Source organism: Phalacrocorax carbo, chromosome Z (genome assembly GCF_963921805.1).
Source record: "Phalacrocorax carbo chromosome Z, bPhaCar2.1, whole genome shotgun sequence".
NCBI lineage: Eukaryota > Metazoa > Chordata > Aves > Suliformes > Phalacrocoracidae > Phalacrocorax > Phalacrocorax carbo.
The window spans coordinates 20,359,533-20,385,163 of NC_087548.1; the positions used below are offsets into that span (position 1 = coordinate 20,359,533).

Sequence of the window (25,631 nt, forward strand, 5' to 3'; positions counted from 1 at the left end):
CTCTCGTGACCAGAGGAAACAAAGGACTTGGTTGATCATTTGTCTTCTAATGATGAGTCCCTTCCTCCCTGGATGTCTGGAAAAAGGGGAGATAGTGCATCTTCTGTGCACAGGGTAGCCAGTTCAGTCACGGGTTTGCGGGACAGTCCAGAATGTAAGGGTTTGAGCTTCTGCTTTCTTGCCTGTGCTCTGGCCATTACTTGCAGTGTCATTGTCTTAATATAGCACAATAATTTTGATTTGTTCTAGAAATTAATTTTGGAAATTTGCTGTTTTTTATGTGATAGCAAAAATGTGCTTTGTAATGGAATGAAAATTTTGATGACCTATGAACAGAGGTCGTACCTGCATGATGCTGTACCAGATCTTGAAAAAAAAACATTTAAGCACTAAATGCTTTTTATAAATATATTTCATTACAAAAGAAAAACCTGAAAGAATTGGGATAATCTTGAGATACTCCTTTTTCTGCTCATAAAAATAGAGCCACTCATCACAATTTGGAAAAAAGCTTTTCTTTGCTTCCATCATAGGCATGACCTTAACTTCTCTAAAATTCTTTGTCACAATTAGTCTCATTTAGATCATTATTTTTGCTGAGGGATCTGTCTAGTTCATTTCTTTCCTCACATACTATATATTTCCCAACTTGTGCAACACAGTACTAGAAGGTGACATTTGGAGTTTATCAACATGTACAATATAGGACAATTTTTATAATGTCCCAATAAGCTGCCACTGACTAAACAGCAGTCTAAAATCCATTTGGTTCCATTAGTCTCTGAAAGTAAACCATTAAAACTTATCCTCTTCCTTGATGGGCAATAAAGTAAATATAAACCTCACAATAAGAAGTTAATGATCTGTCCCTAACAAGGCTGTAACTTTGACGTACTCAAGCACCTACTCTCTCAGTCTAGAAACAAGATCCAGTACGTCACCAGATACATGCACTGAGCTGGAAATTGTCTGTTACCCTTTTTGCCATGCTATATTCAGCTTGCCACAGTTGGCTATGGATATCACCCTTAACAGTAACTTTTATTCCATTTAAGCTCCAAGCCAGCATTTATGGTCAAACAAATCCTTTTTTGGATTAGGAAATGATGTGACTCCACATATCCGATGAACCAGATATGCCCTCCACATTAACCTTCATAGAATCAAGCTAACATGAAGAAAAATAAAGTAATGGCAAAAAATAATTGAATTTTCACAGTAGTTGTTTACAAACTATGTCTATCCTCGCTTTAATCTTGGGCTTAGTCTCCAGTGCTGTTCCAGCTGTAACTGATTGCCAACCAACACGTCTTTTGAAGGCTGCCATGCAAAAAGTTTCAGACCTTAAAAGTGCAATAACCACACATAACCCCTCCATTCCTATAGCACCATGCTCTTCATCTATAATTCTCACTTAAATATTTGAAGTTTTATCACCAAGTATGACATAGCTCCACTTGGCAGAATTGTGGAAGTAGAAAAGGCAATTTGCCAGTCAGGAAGCTGGGCAAAAGCCATTTTGCACTTAGCACATGGTGTAAGACAGCTGACAGCTTAATGCTGCCCAAGCTGAAGTGGCCTTCCAGGGGCTGTTCTATCTGACAGCTTTGCTCTTTCCATGCTCCCTCCCAGTACGCCACTTCTTAAACCTTTATGTGGAAATAGGTTGTCTAGAGCTAGTGGTGCTGCCCTTCAGGCATTTAGGCATTCCTTTAAAACAGTAGCATCCTAAAGGGCTGTTTAGAGCAGGTTTCCAGCAATAACTACATTTTCTATTTTTCTTTTTTAAGTTTTCAAAATTTCATTTACAATCAATCTCAGAATTCCTGCTGCTATTGAGAACACTGCAGTCCCAACAAGGGGATAGACTTTTTCTGCCCTAGAAATTCCACGGCCTGTGTGGTTTTCTAGCTTTTTTCTGTTCTCTGAAATTACATAGAAAAGAATTTGATCAATAGATCAGATCAGGAAAGCAACAGATAGGTACACTCCTTTATCATTTTATGTTTAACTTTCTCAGATAGTTAATGATTTTACTAATTCCTTACAATTTTCCCCACTCCTATTTTCTATTTTGCACTTTTGTCCAGTTTTTCAATAACCTGGAAAGCTTTTGTAACTTGTTCAGCAACCTGTTTTCATTCCACTCATGCATTAAACCTTGTCTTACCACATCACGTCCTGTTTGCAATGGATACTGCGTAATAAGGCCCACTGCATCTCCTCAGTGCTGGTTTGTGGTACTGCCAGCACAAGAGAAGAAAATGTCTTTGGAGTGTCTAAGACAGTTTGTCTTGTTCTGGCCTACAACAAGGGGAAAGTATCCACCAAACTGTAGAGGGATACACAATTCTGTTACTACTCCCTGAATCATCAGTAAAAGGTGGGAAAGGGGTCAGTTTGCTTCATACCATATGTATGTCAATTTTATCTGACCTAACATGTGAATGCCACCTGTCTGCATGCCCTTTCTACAGTATGAACAAAGCCTTAAACATACAGAGTTGCTACATCTCCATGGGGTACCAGAAACTTTCCGTATTTAAGATCAGAGCACTCACAGTCACACTGTTCTATTCTTCCTGTGAACAACAATGAATCAGGCTAGACCTTTAGGGTGTCCTCCGGGCAGTCTAAGCATCTGTCATACAGTGGATTATTAAAACTGCAATTGCTTACCTACAAGAGGGCTTCTTGACAGTGCCCAATTCCTTCTTTCCTCTGAACTACAGGGAGAAGTTTCAGATAGCGTACCTGTTTACACCTGTCTTGGTGAAAAGGGTTGACAGCTTTTCAGATGTGACTTGACAAATATCTACTAATGGTCAACCTTATATTCCCCTCACAATTTTATTAGTATTTATTTTGTAAGATCTCTACTACCTCCTAATTCAATCCATTGTCCACTACCTGAAAACAGACATCAAATTTTAGGTCAGCTTAAATAAAAAACAACTGTTCAATGTACTTGTGTTCATCTAATGAGCTCAACACTCATCAGTACCATACAATCCAAGTTCTATGTTTAATAGTCTCACTTATGTGCAGGAATAATTTCAGGGTAATAGCACACGTATCCACTACCTAACATTAGAATTCAGTTAATATATTTTTGAGATTAGTTCTATCAGGAATTGGTTTGCTTGTTTTTCATGGAAAAGTCTTGGCTAAATCAAGAAATGAAGATTTGCAATCCAATGTTTATGCTGCTTACGCTGAGAAAGAGCACATTAAATTTCCATAGAAAAGCTGTTGAAGGCTTGTATTGCCCTATACTGAGGAAAAAAAAAAAAGCCAGAAGAAAGGGGAAGTTTATATAATGGGACAATGCAATTGTGCTCAGAAAAGTCCTTAAATCTGGTATCTGAGATGCGACAGAAGGGAACTTTTGTAAAAGTGTGGTTTTTCAGAAACAGATCCTTCTTTTTGTGATAATCAGGACGATTAGATGGGAACAAAAGAGGCTAACAAGTCTCCTCTCTTACCAAAAATGGATGTTCTACCTTTAAGAGGACGTTCTACCTTTATTTGAGTACTTGCTCTGTGGCAGAATCCAGTTGTGTGAGAAACCACATAGGATAATGCATACATCCGGGGCAGGATGACAGGAGGGTGTTTTGAGTCTTTTTCCTCTCCCTTGAATGTTAAGCTGGGAAATCCCAGGATAAGCCTTCCCATTTTCTCTCACCCAAAATCCAGACCCCTTCCAAATAACCATCTTTCGCGTGGAGTCCTGTCCACATCCTTGAAAAACTTTATGCAGACATGCTCCTTGTTGAAGACAGGGTCCTGAGGTGGTCCATTCCTGATACAAGCTACCAATCCTCTGTTGAGAGGCAGCATGTTGAGAGGAAAAGAGTAAAAGAAAATACTTTATACTAGTACAATGAATACTGACGTATCACAAAATAAATATTGCCCATATGTGTATGTGTGTGTATATATATGTATTTATGTTAACAGCACATGTCACACAAGGTTATACCTGGGGATTATTTTTCATCCTGCTCAGTATTTTGCTGCAATTTCCCTGAGAGACCAGCCACTTAGTATTTTGGATTATGGGATCTGTTGTAGCTACAGCTATATCACAGATAGGACAAAGACATACATTTTATGTAAATTGGGAGCTAAATCTGAACTTCCTGAAAGTTTGAGATGTAAGTATATATGTTTTTTTCTAAAAGGCTTTATTATCCCAAGATCAGGGCCAGCTGCAAAGATTGGATTCACATCCAAAAACATATATTGAAATGCATGCACTTCTTGGTAGAAAGACGTTTTAAAACCTGTCAGGCTGAGAACAACACTCTTTTTGTGTACTCCCTGACAATTCAGTTACAGATCGACCCTATTGGGTTTTTTGGTAATTTAAATATGATTGTTGGCAAAGCAGAAAGGGGTGGGGGAGTTGTACGGGGAGGCACGCAGTGAGAAAGAAGAAAGCATTTCTGATTATACAATATACCCCTGACATGCTGTTACACACAAACCCAATATTTAGCATTTTAAAAATAAGAAAAAAAGAAAAACAATAAAAGAAACAGCAGCTGTTTCTATGTGATGTCAGAGAACAGGTGTGATACAAATCTCCATACCAGCGCAATCATATTGATCTCCTGATGATACACGCATGAAGCACATGTGCAAACGTTATCGACCCATCCGGCATCTCATTTCCAGGAATACGGCCTGAAAATGCCTCTCTATAATTGAAAACATTATCAGGATAAACACCGTATTGGCCAATTACTAAAAAAACCACACAAACTAAGTAAGGAAAGGTGAGCCTGTCACCGCTGCACGTCCCGCTATCGCGGTGTGCGCTGCCTCCGCGCTCGGCAGCAGCTGCCAGCGCTGATCGGGACCCGCCGGCACCCCCCGGGACCCCGCGGGCACCTCCCCGGGACCCCCCCGAGCCGGGGTGAGAGGCGGCTGGGCCTCGGGGCGGGACACGCCACTTCCCGAGGTGCGTGGTCGTGCCGTGGCCGGCGTCCCGCGGGCGAGTCGGAGCAGGAAGCCGGGAGAGGGGCTCCCAGGAGGCGGCGGCGGGGGCAGCCGGGCCCCCGGCCCCACGCCCCGGCGGGCTCCGCGCCCTCCCCGCGGCAGCCCGCGAAGGGCCGGGACCACCGCGGTGACCCCGCGGGCTGCCCGCGCCTGCCGGGTGCGCCGTTGCCTGGGGCGGCCGGGGGCGGACACCGGCGCCCCCGGGGCTCCCTGCGCCCGGGTCCCGGCCCCTCCGTGGGGAGAGGCGGGTTTTGAAACCGGCCCTTCATTTGCGGCTCGGGGTGTAAGGAGTGTTGTGCTATTAATTGTTAATGCCGTCTGCCATTAGAGGGCACTAAGCTACCCTGCATTAACGCTGCTCCGGCGAGCGGAGAGGGAGAGGCGGGGGCGGGGGGGGGGAGAGAAAGGGAGAGTGGCACCAATTTGGGAAAAGATTAAAAAGGATGTGGTGTCTCGGAGCTTCTGAACTGCTCAGAATGCCCTGGCGCTGCTCAGGACGGTGATCATAATAATAATAACAACAACAACAAAAAAAAAAAATACGCAGCGAGGTCAGTCATTTACCAGTCTGCTTCTTAATGCGTGTGACCGCAGGTGGTACCGGGGGACATTGTGATTCATGCCCACTTTCAAAGCAGGACCAGGGCCCGGTCTGAGGCACCCAAACAACTGTCTTCTAATATTAGCACGGCTGTATTTCTGGATCTATTATAGTCTGTCCAGACAGATCCCATTGTAATGGGATCTTTTATTAAAAGATTAGCACTATCTCCTGCAGTTGGTGGAAAAAAATCTGTTATCGCTGAGTTATTTGCAGTTGTGGGGAGGGGGCGGGCGGTGGGGGGAGCCGGGGGGCGGGAGCGGGGAGGAGGGGTGTGGGGAGGGCCGGGCGGAGGGCGCGGGCGGCTGCGGCGCACCGGCCCCTGACCCGGCACTGTCCGGGCATTCCTGTCTGCATACTTCGCAGTCTGTTGTGCTTTGGTGGCTCAGAAAAGCGAAAGAATCGAAATTAAAAAGGCAGCTTTTGAATAAACAATACCATTTTCCGTTAAGTAATCGTTTTGTATAAAAGGAAATATCGCCTACTCAGTTTCATTCAGCGGTGCCAAAAATGTTATAAATGAGAGACCGCCAACTTTTCTAAGGGGAGAATAATGCCAGACTGTGCTTAATAAACTAGTGCCCTAGAAGTTCATTATCGATGTTGCAATCTTTTCTGATTCTGAAAGAAGACCGCCTACGTCGCCCCCATTCCCGTCTCGTCCTCCCGGGCTCCCAGTGGAAAGGCTGTCACTTGGGCTCAGCCCTAGGTATTAAACTTTTATTTGGTTCCTTTTTTTCTCTCTCTCTTTTTTTTTTTTTTTTTTTTTTTCTCCTTTTTCCCCTGGGTTTGGGGTCGGTCGGTCGGGGTTTGGGGGTTTTTGGGGCCGAGTCCCGCCGAGCGAAATGCGGTGCCCGCCAGCCGCCTCCCGTCCGTCGGGAGGTGCGGGGAGCGGATTTTATCCTCCGCGGCGGCTCCGCGCGGGGCCGCAGCGCCCCGCGGCCGCGGAGCCCACCGCGGGCGGGCCGCCGCACCTCCGCGCACTCTCCGGTGCCGCCGCGGGGGACAAGGGGCGCCCCCCAGGCGGGATGCGACCCCCGCGGCGCGGGCGCGGGGTGCGTGCGGGAGCGGTGGGCCCCCTGCGTCCCCGCTTGCGCGGGCGCGGGCGGCTCCGCGAGCGCGGCGCCCCGTGGCTCCGCCGCGCGGGGCTTGCGTGGGGCTGCGCGGGTGCGCGCCCCTGCGTGCGTGCACCTAGAGCAGATCATTGGAGAGGGTTTCCAGAAGGTGGAAAATGTCACCTGATTCACACTGAACTTTTTAAATCTCCCCACCCCCGAGCAGACACACACACACACATTAGGAGACCGCCCACCGCAGACAGCTAAGACCCCCGTATAGATTTAAAGAGAGACTGCATTCAGAGCCTGACGTTCATTCAATAGAGCGATCATAAGCAGGCTGGCTAGTGCTCGCTCCCTCTCCCTACTCCCCCTCACGCTGTTTCTGTGTCTCTCTCACTCCCTGCTATACTGAGGATGTTAAATCAGAGAATCCACCCGGGCATGCTCTTACTCCTGATGTTTCTGTGCCACTTCATGGAAGATCACACAGTGCAGGGTAAGCCCAGATTGTTTATTCGCAGATACGTTTCTTTATTATTACTGCTGTTTTCTGTCTTTCGGGAACGTTTTAGTTTGCTGCGGTGTTGAACGCCTCTCTCCAAGGTCCAACAGGAAAGAAGTTAACTGTGGGCATGGGATTGCTTTGTACCGAGGTGCAGAGGTGTCATTTAGGTTCCTTTTTGATCGGTTCTTCGCACTGCTCTGCATAGGCACAGAGGACAGATGAGGATGTTTCTTGGTATTTATTGTTATTATGCAGCATGAATGAAGAGCAGCATCGCGAGGGAACTTTCCCAGTCTCGGCTCCCGAATGAGTGCTCAAAGTTTGTTGGTAATTTAGCTCAGATTTTTATCTCGCCTGCCTGACGGAAGGAGAGGTAGTGATGGGGAGCCCCACGATTACAGCTGACATTTTTAGAAACCAATAAGTGGTCATTTTCCGGCGATTGCTTTAAGATTGGGATTTCCTCCTCCCCCTCTTTTTGTGTGTGTGTGTGAATAAATATTAGTGTTGTAAATCCTCTTGCACTGAAGAGTACGCTTAAATAAGGTTGGTGGTTGGTTTTTTTTTCTTTCCATGCGAACAAAACAAACGGGAACCTGATATTGACAAGACTTAAGAGCCCTCTTTCGACACAAGGGAATATTGATTTTTAGTTTTGGGGCTTTTTTCCCCTATCTTGACCGTGATCCAACCTGGATGTTTTACCATTGCTAGTTTTATAATTATTTTCCTTTTTTTTTTCTTTTCTCCCCTACTACCGATCCAGAGCACAAATTAATCTAATGAAGGCAACTGTAAGACGCAAAACTTTTTTTTTTTTTTAAGAGCGTTGTGTGTTCAATGATTTTTACGGGGGGGGGGGACGACGACGACGACTTCCCCCGCGCCCAGCGACACCTCGGCTGGCTGATCCTGACCCCTCGCTGCGGTACATTCCCGTCGGAGTAAGGAGGCAGGATCGAGCCCTGGCTGGATTAGCACCAGAATCAATTGGTATTGAGTTGCTGGAGAAGTCACATTGGTTATTCACGAGAGACTCATCCCAACCAAAACTCTCCAGCTAAAAAAGGGGGAGTTGCTTGGACCAATGTTCTTGGCTTGACTCCACAAAAAACAGGGATACTAGTAAAAAATGAAAAAAAAAGGGGGGGGGGGGAAACCAAACCGCTCTATCCGCTGTAAGGACAGTGTACTTTCCTCTGAAATGCTTGCAGGAGAGAGGGCACCTATAACTTTTCCACCTTGATCGATTTTTAAAACTCTGTAGGCACCTCCTACTTTGTGTACCCTTGTATTTTATGTACTTTGGTCATTTTTTTCGGAGCTCTGCTGACTTATTTTAGTGAAGGAAAGACATTTGTTAATAGAAACAGCAAAATGTAGAGATTTCGAAAGAGTTCGCTAACAGCAAATGTTCCCAATTCGTGCAGATTGCAAAATGGGCTGGGACAGAAACTCTCTGCGCCGCTAAAACAATGCTGCTGTGCAGCCGCGGTGAGGAGGAGAGGGCAGGGGGAGGAGGAAGGAATTTGCAAGCGCGATTTTCTTTTTATTCCCTTTTAAATGCACATCCTTTTCAAGCCTCTGTCACGTGCCGGCAGTGCTCCTTCTGCTCTACATATGGAATAAATACCTCCGAAAACTGCCTCGTCTGTTCTGATCGGGTCTTTTCTTTCTTTCTGTTTGGGGTTATATTTTTTTTTCGGTTTGGGGGGGGGTGGTGGTGTTGGGTTTTTTTGGGGGGGTGGCTTTGGGGGTTTTTGCGGGTTTTGTTTTTTGGGGGTTTTCGTGGGGTTTTTTTGTTTTGTTTTTTTTTTTGTTTGTTTGTTTGTTTGTTCAAACTGCGCTCCCAAACGGGACGGAGTAGCTGCGGGTTATGAAACGGGACAAATAAAAGTAAACACAGTCTAGTAAAAGTCCCTGCAAGGCGCACGTGTTGTGTCTGGGTCGCTGGTGGCTGCCACTGACCCGGCTGGGTGTCGTCCCCCCCCCCGCAGCTGGGAACTGCTGGCTCCGGCAGGCGCGGAACGGCCGCTGCCAGGTCCTCTACAAAACCGACCTCAGCAAGGAGGAGTGCTGCAAGACCGGCCGCCTGACAACTTCGTGGACGGAAGAGGACGTCAACGACAACACGCTTTTTAAGTGGATGATTTTCAATGGGGGAGCCCCAAACTGCATCCCGTGCAAAGGTGAGGGGGGTGCTGGCGAGCTGCTCCTCGCTGAGGAGCGGTTCAGGCGGGGACTGGGCTGGCGGAGGAGGAGCGGGAAAGGAGCTGGAGGAGAGAGCAGCGCTGTCCTCTCTCTTCCTTCCTCGGTGGGGCTTTGAGGGGCGTCTCGTACCAGCACCGGGATCAGTGAGGGGACCCCCATTTCTACTCGGCCGCCGCGCACATCGCGGGGAGGAGCGGAGCAATCTCCTCTTCCCGCTGCCCTCACTGGCGGGGGGAGTTCCCCCCGAGTGGTGTCTCCTGGAGGAGGGGAAAGGTGTTTTCTCTCTAAGCTCTGAGGTCACCGTGTCGTTTTTTCCTTTAAGCAGTTTTGACATCAGGTCTGTTCTGCAGGCTCGGTACTAAAGTGGTGCCTCTTTCCTTCCATCAGAAACGTGTGAGAATGTGGACTGTGGACCCGGGAAGAAATGTAAAATGAACAAGAAGAACAAACCTCGGTGTGTTTGTGCTCCGGATTGCTCTAATATCACTTGGAAGGGCCCCGTGTGTGGCTTAGATGGGAAAACCTACAGGAACGAGTGTGCCCTTCTCAAAGCCAGATGTAAAGAACAGCCTGAACTTGAAGTCCAGTATCAGGGCAAATGCAAAAGTAGGTTTGCAAATCTAACCCAATCCCCCTCAAATGCCAAAGGGTGTGTGTCTGAGTGTAGGGAGGAGGAAGAACTGTTGGACATACTTCCCCACAGGGACCAGAGTGATGTTCGAGATGCTGTGAGACAGTAACTAACCACACTCAGCAGACAAGGACGTAGCTGTATTGAGAGTTCCCCACAGTCTAGCAGCACTTGTGTCCCACCAGCTACCCTGAGATGGGAAGGTTTCCCTCCGCGGCCCTTAAATGAAGAGAGCTGCTGAAGGCTTTGATCTGATCATTTGTTTCATTGTGTCACCCATTCACTCCTCAGTGGGGCTCTGGGATCTCCTATTAATCACTGTGTGTTTCTGTCTTTATTTCAGAGACCTGTAGGGATGTTTTATGCCCAGGCAGCTCCACATGTGTGGTTGACCAAACTAATAACGCCTACTGCGTGACATGTAATCGAATTTGCCCAGAGCCTACCTCCCCTGAACAGTATCTCTGCGGGAATGATGGCATAACTTACGCCAGCGCCTGTCACCTGAGGAAAGCTACCTGCCTACTGGGCAGATCCATTGGATTAGCCTACGAAGGAAAATGCATCAGTAGGTATCTCGGTCGGAGGGGTAAGGGCGGGGGTAGCTGCCTCAATCAGCTGTTTCAGAGTACCATGGGTGCAATTTCGTGGATGTAGTTAGTGCTAAGGAGGAGGAGAGACTTTCAGCAGCCTGGGTTAGTGCTTCTCTCCAGGAAAAGGAGAGCCAGGGTGGGCTTTGCCCCAGAAAAGATTGCAAAAGGGATGAGTGAGTAGAGGCCCTGATCCTGCTTCTCTTGCTATTGTTGTGGGTGCTGACATCAGTACCCAAGGCAGAAGTACTGGCCATTAAATAGACGATGACACAGTTACAGTGTAACAAGGTCTTGATATTCAATGGATCTGGATTCCTGGAAACAATTGTTTTCAAGTGGTCTTGGCAAAGCTTGCGTTAAGTTAATTGGAAACATCTGATCATTTCTTCCTCTTTAGAAATATTGCAGAGTTTGGAGACAGTTGGTGGGTAAAGATACGAAAATAATCTCTGTGCATCCTGACATTTTGTATTGTGATTTCCAGAAAGGACTGATAGTGAAGCGTGTCAGGAGGAAGGACCTTCGGGGCAGCCTCCACACCCCAAAACTGCTGGGGGTATTCTGGGGAGCCTCAGGGTACTTTTAGCTGGCACAGGTTGAGGTGAATTCCCTTTCCAATCTTGCAGACAGCCACTCTTGTGTGGGTTAGTTTTAAAATAATTGATTTGGAAATGCTGAATGTGTTGGCAAATTCTGCATTTACCACTAATTTGGGGAGCTGAATTTCCACTGACATCAAATGGAGCAGGAAGGTCATGTACAACAGGCAAATGTAATTCTGTATTTCCAGGGCCAAGCTCTGCTGGCACAGCTGTCTCTCCTCCCCCATATATAGACAGGCAACAGTGTCCAGGGAACTACTTGCTTGAGCAAAATCAGCAAGTATCATCACATCCACTGCATCTGAGCTTTGTCTATTCACGGTTCACAGGGGAAAGGGAGTTTGGGGTTGTTTGTTGTTGTTTTTCTTTTTTCTTTGTCTTTTCACTTACCTCTAGTATCCTGTGTATATTTTTAGAAGCCAAATCCTGTGAAGACATTCAGTGCAGTGCTGGGAAGAAATGCTTGTGGGATTTTAAGGTTGGCAGAGGTCGGTGCGCCCTCTGCGATGAGCTATGCCCTGAAAGCAAGTCAGACGAGGCAGTTTGTGCCAGTGATAACACAACTTACCCAAGCGAGTGTGCCATGAAAGAGGCAGCCTGCTCCATGGGCGTGCTTCTAGAAGTAAAGCACTCTGGATCTTGCAACTGTAAGTGAGATTTTTAACTCTGCAGACGCTCAAAGCTTCTGAAGGCAATCCCTAGGTAATGAAGACTTACTCCTTTAAACATAAGAAAGCTTGATTTAGAGATTCAAGATATGGTACAGGTGCCATATAAGTATGTATCTATCACGCACACACTTTGGTTATCAATAAAATGCAATAGATCTCCAACAGCCAGTTGGCGTTCAAGTTGGGGTTTTGGGGATATTCTGAGGACAAGCCATTTTGTGAGAAAGGTGTTGTCCTAGAAGTGTAATTTTAGTGTTTTTTTTCCTGCTTTGTCTGCTCTCGTGTGGTTCGCTGATTGCTTTATTAACGCCCGGATAAACTCTAACTTGGTCCAAAAGAACAAGCTTAATGGTAGCACATGGGCACCTGGTTTAGCACAGCTGCCTCTGCTAACTCTGAATGAAGGACACAAAGCAGCTAAACCTAGAACACAAGAGCGCTTTTTATTTGATTTCAGGAATCTGCCAATAAAACCTGAGCCATTGATTCTTCAGAACTTTCTGCAGTTATGACTTCATAGATTATGTATAAAAAACCTTATTGCATAACAGCAGATGCCAAAGAGCATCTCACTACAAGTCGCATAAAATGCAACGCTGTATTATGGCTGTTCAGAGGGCTTTGAAAACATGCACTGAGCTGCTTCTGCGCTGTTGTTGTCCTTATTTAAACAACAGCTCCCCTGTATTCCCCCATCTAGCCATTAATGAAGACCCAGAGGATGAAGAGGAAGATGAAGACCAGGACTACAGCTTTCCTATATCTTCCATTCTGGAGTGGTAAAACCTCCATCACTATTGGAACAGCCATTGGGCACGAAATCAATGTCCATACTGTAAATAAGTGTATGCTTATTTATTTTGGGGAGAAAAAAAGTATACATATAGTTGAGTCTCGTAGACATTTATTTATACTGTGTCATGTTTTATAATTTATACATAAAATGTCTGGTTGACTGTACACCTTGTTTTTTGAAGAAATTTATTCGTTACGGGAAGAGCAGTGTTATTTATTGTGAGGTCTCTTGCTTGTAAAGTAAAGCTTTTCTTTTTTCTTGTAAACTATAAAAGTCCATTCCTTAGAGCTTACCCACATGATCTCATCTCTTTGTTTCACTGATGTTAACTCTTTTCCACTTTAACAAACTTGCATGTCAGTTTCTGTTATGTTTATTTATTGGATTTTCTTCTTGCCGGTTCTGTACATTAAAGATCCCTCGGATTTTTGTTTACAAGGAATCTTAACTGACCAAAAGGCGTTGTAACTGACTTAAGTATACTTCCAGGGTGCAGTGAGACGATCTTTAAGGAAACTTCTTCTACTTCACTTTTCCTAACTTCTGATCACATCATGTACTGAAGTGATCTCAATGTGCTGAGCATATATACTATACTATACTATACAAAATCTGGACCCAAAGAGATCGGATTATGAAGGTTGTTAATAGGTACAGGGCTAACTGTAATAAGAGTAAAGGTTTTATTTTTATTGTTTTATTTTTTTGTAACATGCATAAGTGTTTTATCCAGTGTTTCCTTTAAGATGGTCTTGCAGTACCACATTCAAAGTTTTCCCAAACAGTGTGTCACTAGAAGTTATATCAAAGCTTTATCAGTTCAAGTTTCTTGCTTTTCATAATACTTTTTTTCTGATGCAATTTTATATTTTCAAACATGGCGAGTTAAATATAAATTCATTTAAATATATAGTTTTGTACTTTTCTACCATGTAAATGTGCAGTGTATATAAAAGTTATAATGTGTATTTGTAAATAAATGATGAGTGAAAAAATAAAAAATGGAATTTTCCTTAGAAGCAGTCCTCAGTTTTTGGTCCTAAAGGGTTCTGGCTGTCTGGTACAGAGCCCTAACTGGTAGTTAGGGGAAAGCAGGCTTGTGCGTGGCATAGCAGCAAAACGCACTGGTTAAGGCCAAAGCTTTCAGCTGATGTTGATTCAAGAAGAACTTTTTATCAGACAGGAGCAATGCCTCCAGTTCATTAGTATTAATTAATTTTAAATCCAAGTACAGTGATGGAGGAGAAAAGAGTCAGCATTTTTGTTTCCTTCTCCATCCTGTAAATAAAAACTCTGTCATTTCTTGGGCATCTTTAACTTCCTTTAACTTTCTAGGAGGTTTTAAATATGCAGTTGAATTTTTGCTAAGCTTCAGATCCATGTTACAGGGCTTGCAGTTGTATCACCATTTTAGATGACCAACAGAAAAAGCAAAATATGGCCTACTTGCCCAAGTTCAAGATGTGTAACGATTAGCACGAAAGACACAAAAACCTCTACCAACAAACCATCAAAGAGCACATTTTCACTTGGAAACTATTTTCTCCCCAAAGGAAGGTTAATTTAGAAGTTCTTTTTGGTGAACCAATATTCAGATTGGGCCCATTTTTAAGAGTGGATACTAATATAGTGAACTGAGGAAAGATAACAGCCATGAGCAGAGCAAGGACAAGCACTGCAATCCTGTTTTATGCCACCCAGGTTATACTCTTCTCCCAAATAAGGCCCCACTTGTCAAAATGTCTCTGTCATACTGCATAAAACTTAAAAGTGTTCTTATGCACCTTATTCAATAGTGTTTTAAGTACTTTGCTGAACTGAGGTCTGAGAGCAGAAGTTGATCTACCCATTTTGTTTAAATACAAATCATATTTGAAGGCTGTTCCTGCTATAGTCTTCTGTATATTTTTTACTATAGAGTAAACTCTAATTTGTTATGGATTGTTTAGCATTATCCAAAGCAAATATAATTTATTCATCTATGAATACCTAACAACTACAGGCGTGCATTTATAATATTGTATTCAAATAATAGCAAAAAACAATCTGCCCTCCTGTTACTGCATTTAGATGTCTCTTTGGAAGGAGGTACATGATGAGAAGAGCAAGGGGAGCAGGATTTTGGTCTCCTGAGGGAACAGAACCCAGAATAAAAGAGAAAAGGGACCAGGAGAACAGAGGGATGGAAAAAGAACCTATCAGAAAATCTCTCAAGGAACTAATAAACACATGACAATGACATAGAGACAAAATGTTTAATAGATGTGGGGAGTACCAGAGGAGATTTTTCTCAAATTCAGATAGGTGCCAGCTACTTCATTTCCAACAAAATGACAACATTAAAAGGCTGTTTTTAATTGTAAATAGATTTACATGTCTTACAGAGAGACTGTAGCAGAGCAGGATTTATGGGTTCTAATTTTATGTTCTGCTGCTGATCACAAAATAACTTTGAGAAAGTCACTGACAGCCAAATTCAGAAAAGCAATAAAAATGCCAGGAAGCTGTATTTACGCATGTACATGTATGTGAAATGGCCACAAAAACCTACATCAGGTTTTTGCTGATAAAATTATCTAAAAGTTCTGCTACTGCATTTCCCATTGCTACTGCTATTTCTACACTGCTGAAAATCTTGAAACCTACTTTGTAGCAAAGCCTGCCTGTGATGTACAGGTGAGGCATCTCCTGAGAGGCTTCATAAGGTAAGCATCTTCTGAGCTTGCCTAACATACACAAACCTCATCATGAAGCACAACAGACCCAGAGACTTTCTCCCAGAAACATGTCCAGAGGTTGTGGCAGAATGACTGTCAACATTTTACATAACACCATACTTGTAGATAAGGCACTTGTTCATGAAGTGGGAGATGCAGGTTCACTGCCAGTCTCTTCCAGAGGAGATCTTTCCAACATCTCCCAAAAGCGCATCCACCACCGACTCAAGGTGAAGCTCAGGCTGGAGAACTGTCTATTGTGCCTACTGGAGCCATACTTCTGTATTGGAAAGGAAGCAAGATTCATTGAGAGAGGATAATTTGCAACCCTAATAGGTGCATCTTTTGAAGAGGAAGTCCTGAGTTCTTGCCTCAGGGGCTGCCTACACATTTTGCATTTGTAATTGAGTAACATACATAAATAGTTCTTGAAGCAGGGGCCAGAATCCAGGTTGCCACCCCTCCTCCTTTCCCCAGTAGGTAAGTGCCTCCATCCTTGAGCTATGAAATCATGTTTAACTCTCTGCTTAAATCAAGATTACAAATCTCACATCTTTTTCTACACTGAGTCATAGTTACAACAGGAGAGGTTTTACTTTTTTCATCCTCTCTTCTAGGCTTGTATGGTGGAACTTCCTGGGAAGCGGAAATGTGAGCTTAATTCCCTCAGTCTAAGGAAGGGGTTGAATCCATTTTTTCTACCTCTTGTCCTTTTTTGTGTGTGCTTTTGTTTTGGTTTGGGTTTGGTTTGCTTCCCTCTTAAAGCACAGCTTATCCTGGATGTTGTTTAAATGAAGAAACAGAGACCTCTGGATGTCTAAGTACAAGAAATGGTTTCCAGATCTGAAACCACCTTGCATAAGCTCCTAAAACCAAAAGGTAAATGTTCAGAAATATCTTTCTCTTCAATGTTTTTGATCATCTGGCATACATACTGCCCTTGCTGTAAATCACATCTTCCAAAACTCCTAGTTTACCATGGAGTATGCTCTGGTACTGAATCCCAGGCCTGTGACCTCCATTCACAAATGCAATCACAGTAAGAAAGAGTGGAGCACGTATGTTTCAAAACAGAAACCTGTATTCTAGCACTTAAGTAAAATCAGCTTAATTCCAAAAGACCCAGCTTGAGGCATGTGAACAATAAGAATATTGTCTCTAAAGCCATTTCCCAAATGCATTCATCTGCGCCATACACAGAAGCAAATATACACAATTTTGATCACACTCAAATGCATTCCTGATAGCTGTGTTCATATCACAGACTTAAGAACAGTATAACGGACCTCTTTTGCACCTTTTACCTCTTTGTTTGCTTTCTGCCTGCTAATACACCTCAACTAAAACTACATTCCAAACCTCTAAGAAAATTTCAAACATCTGCCATTTCTTTTTTTTTTTTTTATGACATAAAAATGTTTCCTTCTTTCCCTCCAAATGGGAATCAGGTGAAATTAAATTTCAGTATGCAGTGCTGTTCTCTAGGCAGTGACATTTTACTATACAATGAATCACCAGCACAGAAACATCTGTATCTTATCCCTTTGAAGAACTAGGATTCCCTGCTTTCTGGTGAAGCATAACGTTTGTACATAGACCAAGGGGTTCACAAGGTATCAGATTTTAAATTCATAACTCCCTGAAGAAAAGGCAATTACATTTTTTGTTTGATATTTCTGTAATTCCAAGGCCTCCCTGACCCATTATGGCAGCATGAATTTTGCCAGTAGTATATGAAAAATAGTATGCACAGTTTAACTCTTTGAATTTGTTTTTTCTGATAGACATAAACACATAATGGACCTTAGTGGCTGGATTTTGCTGACACTCATTTGGGATCATCTGTGTAATTCACATTAATTCATTACCTCTAAACAATATGGCCAATGAGACTACCACACAGTGGAGAATTATGACATGAAAACAAGGTGTGAGCCACAATGTTCAGCTCAGAGACTGATATGGAGTTAAAACCACATGTATGGCTCATATTCCTGTTATTTACAGGTACATTCTTTTGATCTTTTAATCTTTAAATGGAATTGTTCAACCTCACCATGGGATTGAAGAGCACTAATGTGTCAGAAAAACTGAGAAGGACCTCTGGACTTTGATAACAGCTAATCGGACGTAACAGATGCTACAGGATATTGAGTTTACCAAGGTAGTCCAGTGTAGATCTGAATGTGTAAAGGCCCCTAAATTTCCACCAGTGCCACTCAGCAATAGCATCTGAACTTCCCAGGGCTCCACTGAGGTCTGCAGATACTCAGAACTCCTCAAAATGAAACCACAGCACTCACACTCAAGAACTAAATTTTAGTCACGTGGTTTTAAAGATCTTTGAAATATTTAAAAATGAACGTTGGAACTATTTTTCATATCATGTTAGAGGTTCACAGCAAAAGCAGCATTTTTTAAAAAATCATTCTCACCCTGTATAGCATGGTTGTGTGTAAAAATAAAGTTTTACATAAGAACAGTTTTAATATATTTCCCAAGATCCCATAGCAATTTGGAATGCCTTTATTCAGCTTACAGTGTTCCTATCGATCTTCTGCTGAAGTTCATGTTATGTACTCTTCTTAAGTTTCAATCACTTCATATTTCAAGAGGCAACTGGAGCTACAAGGATGATGTTGGTAGGTGGCCCATTGTTAGAAACACTTAGAAGATACTAAAATGTGCTACCGTTTGATTTCTGACTCAGAAGCATTGCTAAAAGTTGTCACAGGGCAAGATATGTACATTAGCCATATAGGTAGTTATGCAAGTCCTTGGACAATGTAGACAAAGGTTGCGCTGATGACAAGCAAGCCCAGCAGATGTCCACCAGCACACTCAGGGGCTGGTGCACCAGCCCTGTGAGGGGAGCTTGAGGGACGGAGCTGCTTCTGCCTGGAGAAGGGAAGGCTTTTAAGGGGCACCTCAGAGCAGCCTTTCCCACCTATGAGCAGGTCATTTTGTAGACAGAGCCAGGGCCTTCCCAGCAGTTCATGTTAGCCAGACAAGAGACAACAGGCAAAAGTTGAAACAAGAGAAGTTCACATTGGGTATAAGGGAAATCTTTTTCTCCATTAGGACAATCCAGCAGATGATCTCCTGACATCCCTTCCAAGCTGAATTATCCTATGAGCCTACGAAGAAGTATGTCTGCCCATAATCAAAAATGAAAATCAAAATCATAATCTTAACCCAAAATCAGAAAGGAATATCCAGTTAAAGAGAAGCAATTCCCCCAAGAAACACCAAAGGAACAACTGTATCACCACAGCTGTTAGAAGCAATTGTCAGCAGAAATATAGAATGTTTCTCCTTTATTATATCTTTCCCTTCCTTTATCCTTAAGTGATCCTAAAATTTCCCATAAATGCTATTTTCCCATTGATTTTACTGAAACTTTTTGCTGTTCAAAGAATGCAGTATCAATTCACTAGAATATTCATTCTGTACCGAGCAGAATGTGCAGTGGAGAAAATGCAAGCAAACACACAGAAGTTTCTGTCTGTATTTTTAAGCAAAAATAAATAAGATGGAAGAGTGAGGCACTTAATATGCAGTCTAAAGCTATTGTATTGTTCAGATTTGCAATTTTTTTTTTAGGACTGACAATAACTCTCAAAGAGACAATAACTAGTACCAGCTAGATTGGTCAAGACAGCAAGGAAAGGAAAAAAAAACCCAAGACAAGACACTTGGAAAAATAATGGATAATGCCCACTGGAGCAACTAAAAAGAGCCCTGCAGGGATGTTTCCCACAATCTTTTCCCACATACAGATGTTTTAGTCAGAGCAATTCAAATCCTTGTTTCAAATGGCGACTCCACCAAAGCTGCAAAAAGCTTAATATGCTTGGCATAAAAGATACACAAATATTGAGTATTTCCACATTTGGCCTTCAACTTTAGAGAAATCAATTTTCATTCATTTTATGAGAAAGAAAAAAGGGACTGAGTCTATCTCTATAAAGATACAGACCCAGTGCTCCAAATTTACACAGCCCACAAACTTGAGAGTTGCACTTCCCAACCCAGCATGCCTGGAAGCCGTGACAATTCGTTTATTAATCTCCCCGGCATTCTCCACTTACAGACTCTGATGGAACTTCAGCCTTAATTGAAAGGCACTTACCACTGTCAGCAACCTAGCAAGCAGCACCACATGCACTGATGGGGCAAAATCCAGCCAGGACACACAGCAGAAGCCCAATCAAAACCCTCATTTCCAAAGAAAGGCCAGAACCTGAAGTGTTTAGCTGCAGTCTGTGTACAGCAAAGGTAGTGTAACATATAGACTTGAGGACATAGTGTCTTTGTTTGGATGTGTTTCACAGATATGCCGCAAGCTAGTAAATAGCTGTTTACCTCACGCTGCAAAAAATACCTAGTAAGGCTTAGTATGGTCTGTTCGTGGTATTAATACCATTTCATCTGTATATGCAGGTGGGTCATTCTAGTGCACTTTTGGAGCCACACATTCAGATACATACTTAGGACTTTAAGAACATTTGGGAGTAAATCCTTCTGCTCCTGCTCACCACCCCCCTCAGTCCTCCTCAGTAATGAATCAGTCAGGATCTAGATGACTCTATTCTGAAAAAAATCAGTGAGGGAGTTCCACTTTATAAGATACTTTTCCTCTCTCTTTTTTTTTTCATTTCAAAATGAGACATAGCATATGGAAAACTGGGAGAAATGGAGAAGCAACAGAAAAGTGTCACAGCAGGGAAAAATAAAAAAGAGAAGGGCAGAATAAAGATCTCAGGAAAAGAGCACAAGACCACAGAGAAATAAAAATATGCTAAAAATTGTGTGTGAAGAACTACACACAAGAAGCCCATTTTTATCAGCCCCTCAGATGTACAAGCAATGCCACGAACTCTGAAGTGCCATCTACTGGTATATCTTGTGCTAACTAATGAAGTTGATTGAAGTCAACCATGGGACACATGAAATGGGAGAGCCATCTATTTCCCTGCCGCTGACTTTTTGGAGACTGTGAGGAACAGACCTTGCTAGAACAATGCTATAATCTCCCCACTGTAAAATTAAGATTCTAAGATTTCATAACCTGCATGCTCTCACAACCTGAGCAAAGTTCTTTGAGATCTAGTGGTAAAACGTTCTGCAAAAGAAGTAGGAACTTTTGCAGCAGCATCTCCATGTCCAAACTGGGCACTTTTGGAGAAGATGTTAAAAAATGAAGTGGGAGACAGAAGAAAAGGAGAACATAAGACATCAGAGGAAGAAGAAGGGAGAAGAGGGTAAAGACCAGTAGGAGTTAAGGAGGAGGAGAGTTGATAGAATACAGTGTAAGTGATTAATTGCTAAGGACAATACAGTTTACGCTGCAGCTTTAGCAGATGTGTATGTGTTTCTCCAGCTGGTGGAACAGCAGACTCTCCAGATCTTGTTTCTGACACACAATAACTATGAACTCCATTATGTGGAAATAATAAATCTAAGCAGCACCTCCAACATATGAATGAGCAAGAAAAAGAGGGTCATATTTTCTGAAGTGTTAGCACATATTTGTCAACACCAAACTTAGCTAAATAGCACAAAGGAAGACTACAAGACAATGGTAAGACATACCCAAAGCAGTATGTGAGTTCGCAAGTAGATACATCATTCTGAAAATCTGACCCATGTTTAACAGGTAAGGCCTCTAGGGATGGCAGACTGTGCAGGGTCTTGGGTAGACTGGATGGGTTTGTTTTGCTGATGTATTTACTGGCTGGTATGTTAATTTTTTCAATGTGTGACAGAGCAGTTCCCAAGTCAGGGTCATGACCCCACTTGGGGCCCGCAAGCCTGGAAGTGAAAATGAAAGTGGGGTTGTGACCCTGGAAGTAGGGTTGCTACGGGAGAACTTTGGGAAGCACTGATGTTATGCTACTAGGTGAGACCCCTACGTGGATGGTGAGTTTAATCACTGCTGAGGGATAAAGTTTTTAACAGTGCCTATATTTCTCAGTGACTTAAGGCCCATTTCTGACTGATTTACTGCCAGATTCAAGTAAAGGTCTCAGGTACATAAAGAGAGATTCAAGAATTAAATTCAGAATTGTGAGTACTACATCTTGAAAAGATCAGGCCTATCATGTAGTGAAGACATATCCACCATTTTCTTTAAAATATCCATTGGTAGCTGCAGTCTACTGATTAGACCACTTCCCTGACAATCCTTGGCCTGAAGAAATCACACTCACCTCTGCCATTTTTCAGGACAGTGATCTTACCAGACCACCAGGGCATCATTGTGGCATGGAGCCAAGTTTTTGGGTTTTGCCCAACTCTGCAGTGTTACCAGGGAAGGTGGGGGCCTTCCCTCACTACCTGCACGATCTTTGGACAAGGAACAAGTATGTTTAGTTAATGAAAGAGTCAGTATGTTGAGCAAGCATACTGAATAGAAAGGGATAGGCACTCCAAAGAAAAGACTAAGTCTTAGTCCATTCTTTAGAAGTGGCACTGATACCTTCTTCAAGAACAGACCCTAAGATTTAATTCAGCTGGGACTTGAAGGTTTAAGGGTCAGATGCCAGTACACACTCATCTAGTGCCAGTTCAGGCACCCTAGGACATACTCGTTGGTCTCCAGCTGCTGTTCCCAAAGGAGACAGTTCTTGCATAGCTCCTGTGTCATATCTGACAGCCCCATGAGGGAGCTTGTGATACCCTAATGAGTTTTAAATGGAACAAGATCCCTATGTGTGGACAAGTGAATTGAGCCCTTAGGCTCCTAAATCATGTAAGTACTTCTGAGTAGTCATGAAAAGTAGACATAAAGAGTTGTATCTCCTTATTTCTCATGCTCTATGCACATTTATTCCAATCTTAAATTATACTGTGCTATGACTGCAGCTTTCACAGTATAACTGGAAAATATTCCTGACTTTCACCTAGAGAAATATTTTGTAGTTAGTAATAGAACATTTGTGATACGCAGCATGCCATTTCAGTAAGTGAAGAGGCATTAACAGCTGATTTTTGGCAGCTATACATCTCTGTTTCTCATTTATTAGTAACTTGTATTGATTTATACTAGGATTAATTATTGATGCAAATATTTCAGCCATATTTTTTCTGTCACAAGCAGGGAAAAAATCCATGGCTGTGAATAATCCATACAATGGTTTATGAAGCCTGAATTCCTCAGAGAGTATCAGATATCCACCTGGTGTCCTTGAGTGCTGGATTTTAGATTTAGATCTCTAAATTAACAGATGTGTACAGTCACATACAGGCAGAAAGCTCCTCCTTGATACTACATCTGAGGAGGCTCATGGGCACTGTTTATTTTAACAAAATTGTGGGATATCTTGTGCTTATGAAATTTGTTCCAAATCTATTCATTTCAGAATATTAATAATCAGTACCCTGCACAGAGCTCAACTTCTAAGCTTTAGTTCATGAAGCACATCTAAAAAAAGGTAAGTTTACCTATTGTAATATATTTCCAAAAAGAAAGCAGCCACAACTTTGAGCAGAAGCCCCTGAATCTCAAAAAATATACTTTTCTAATGTATACAATCCTATTAAAAAGTACATCTTACACATTTTTGCTGAACTTTTCAGTACATGAGATCCAACACATTTGAAATCAACTCCGGCAAATGAAATTTATAGAAGTCATTATTAACAAAACTATAAAAAGGGGAGTCTTAGAAAGAAGGAACTTGATTTAAAACTTACAGTATTTTAAAGTACCCCACATTTCAGATCCTTCTATTTGCTGTGTTAAAAGTGCAGATTGTAAGAACATTTTCAAGGTTTTTCTCCACAACTATGAACTAGAAAGATAGTCTAATATGAAGCACAGAATTCTATGCATTCATGTTATGCAAGGATTTTAAGAAACAAAACAAAAACAAATATGAAAAACATGAAGTTGTAAGAGTCAGCAGGGATGACTGCCAAGCAGGGAGGACTTTATTTATTCAGAACTGTTCTGTGTCTGTGAAACTGAAGCCTCGTCTGCACTTACGAACATCTCTTTTTTGTTAGTCCCACATAGGGCAATCATTCCCCTCATCTAGGAATGCTAATTCTAGCTTAAACATGTTTTAAAGGTATATCGTCCTTCTGGTCAGTGAAGCAAGAGTCATATCTTCAGCAAGAGGCCAGCATACCTACATCTGTGGTAGGGCAGTGTGAAGCGCACTTATTACGATGAAAAAAATTGCACTTCTAGCAAACATAATCATGTCAGTCAAACTTATTAAGTATAGTCTAGACTTGAATACACTATTTTCTAAAGAACCACACAAACCAAGTTGATATTTGGGGTTTGCTTTTTCACAGCAGCAAGTAGTCACAGCTGCTTACAAAGTTTTAATAGCTATGTTTTTCACTACAGTAGCAAATCATATAAGAACATATCAAATAAGCTTTCATTATAGTCTTGTAAAATATTCAACAGCATGTATTGAGCCCAGAACCTATGTTCTCACTCTTTGTTCTGATGATGCTAATAAAGAAAAACACTTGTAATATTTTGACATATCTGATCCAGAGAAAAGAAGGAATTGAATATGTCTGTCACTGTGAAATCCCCATCATTTCTAAGAAAAGCAAAATATTTAAGGTAAATTTTTTGACAATTCATGGAAAAATGCTTGCACATACTATTTGCATATTTAGACCAAATAACTGTCATTACTTGCACACACAATCACTTGATGTGCTGTCTTAGGCAGACTGGCTGCACTGTCATGCGCAGAGAATCCTCAAAGCTTCCATAGATTTCACAGAAACTGCAGATCATAGATCACGTATTTGTCTAAAGCCTGCATGGGGGAACAGTGGCTCAACAGAGTAGAGGGATTGTAACAACTTATTTTCATGAGGGAGGTAAGACAGTCCCACCATTGCATGCATTCTTTCCCCCCTTTCTCCCCAAGTTGCGGAGCAGCCCTGCTGCCAAGAAATAAACGTAGGCTGAGGAAGAAGGTGGGTTTTGCCCTTTCACTCCTTCTGTGAAGTCAAGTAGCCCTAAGCCACTAGGTTTGGTACAGAGAGCTGGGCTGGGGCTTATTGAGCTAGAAAGGGATCCTGAACAGTGTCCTAAGGCAGACAGGGATATGGCAAAATCTTCTGATAACACTGCACTCATAACCTCAGCAGGTCCACAGCACAGGTGTGCGAGCGTAGTGTGGAATTGTTACCAAGGTTCCTGGCCAACCTTCCTGGCCAGGGTAGTTTGGCTCAGGCCAACTACCTCTGTCCCACAGTTCAAAGCTGTATTTCAGGGATTCACACAAGCCAAGGATCATCTCCAACAAGCAGTTAATCATAGTCAGAAGGGCAAGAGAGCTAGCCATATGGACACAGGGCTTGCCATCCCAGTTAGCCTCAGGACCAAAGAACAGTCCTTAGTCCATTTGATTCACTAATACAGACACAGCCTTCAAGTCAGATTTACATGCTGTAGGTGTGAAACCCCTTATTTATATGGTCTAGGAATTGCCTGTATAACTTGCAAGTGATGGAATGATATAAGACAAAGCCACAAATGAGCTGTGCATGATACTCATCTCAATTCTCTAGCAAAGGCACGCATGTATCAACCTGCCTATGTTCTTTACCCCTTTAAATGTACTACAGAGACTTTTTTAGGGAGTCAGGAAAGAAAGACAGCAGGTAAGTTAATATACTCAATTAGTATCTCAATATGCAAATAGTGTACAACACTCATAACAGAAAATGTGCTTGTTATTAAAATACTTGGGGAAAAAATTGATTGACTTGAATAACTTGAGTGAACTTCACAATCTGTGTTTCTGAATAGGAGAAATGCCAGATTTGGAATAAGTAGTTGCCTTATGGAATCTTGGCGTTTTCTCCTGCTCAGAAATGCAAACTGTGAAGTTCAACTGAGCTATGCAAATCATCTTGTCTTATGCTTCTCTTATTAGGCACTTCTGTCTTGATATTCTGAGTAATGAACTACATAATAGTCTCAATGGTACATGGAATCAACATGTTACTTCAAGAGTGGAGACACTCTCAGTAAATAATTGCTTAGAATAATTTCTTTCATGCTTAAATTAAAGAGTTGCTGTCTGCACAAATATAGCTAGGCAGATTCAGGTAAGGAATGAGAAGGAATGAAGCACTTTTGGACACACCTCATGGGCTCCTGATATCACTAGGAATATCCCAGGTGCATAGCTCAGTCTGAGATGCTATCTAAACTATGGGATGTGGGCAGATAATTCACATTTCCTTTCT

The 25,631-nt window shown here is 42.5% G+C and overlaps 1 protein-coding gene across 2 annotated transcripts; it reads left to right on the top strand.

Moving 5' to 3' along the window:
• Positions 1-5,967: 5,967 nt before the first annotated feature.
• Positions 5,968-13,664, top strand: FST (follistatin). 2 transcript variants are annotated; one of them, XM_064438531.1, is made up of 6 exons: positions 5,968-7,165; positions 9,172-9,363; positions 9,773-9,991; positions 10,360-10,584; positions 11,628-11,858; positions 12,340-12,676. In XM_064438531.1, coding segments are annotated over exons 1-6 (951 nt in total). In that variant the 5' UTR covers positions 5,968-7,083; the 3' UTR covers positions 12,342-12,676. The 2 variants fall into 2 exon arrangements, with proteins under 2 accessions (XP_064294601.1, XP_064294599.1); XM_064438529.1 differs by having other exon boundaries at positions 5,969-7,165; positions 12,583-13,664.
• Positions 13,665-25,631: the final 11,967 nt, after the last annotated feature.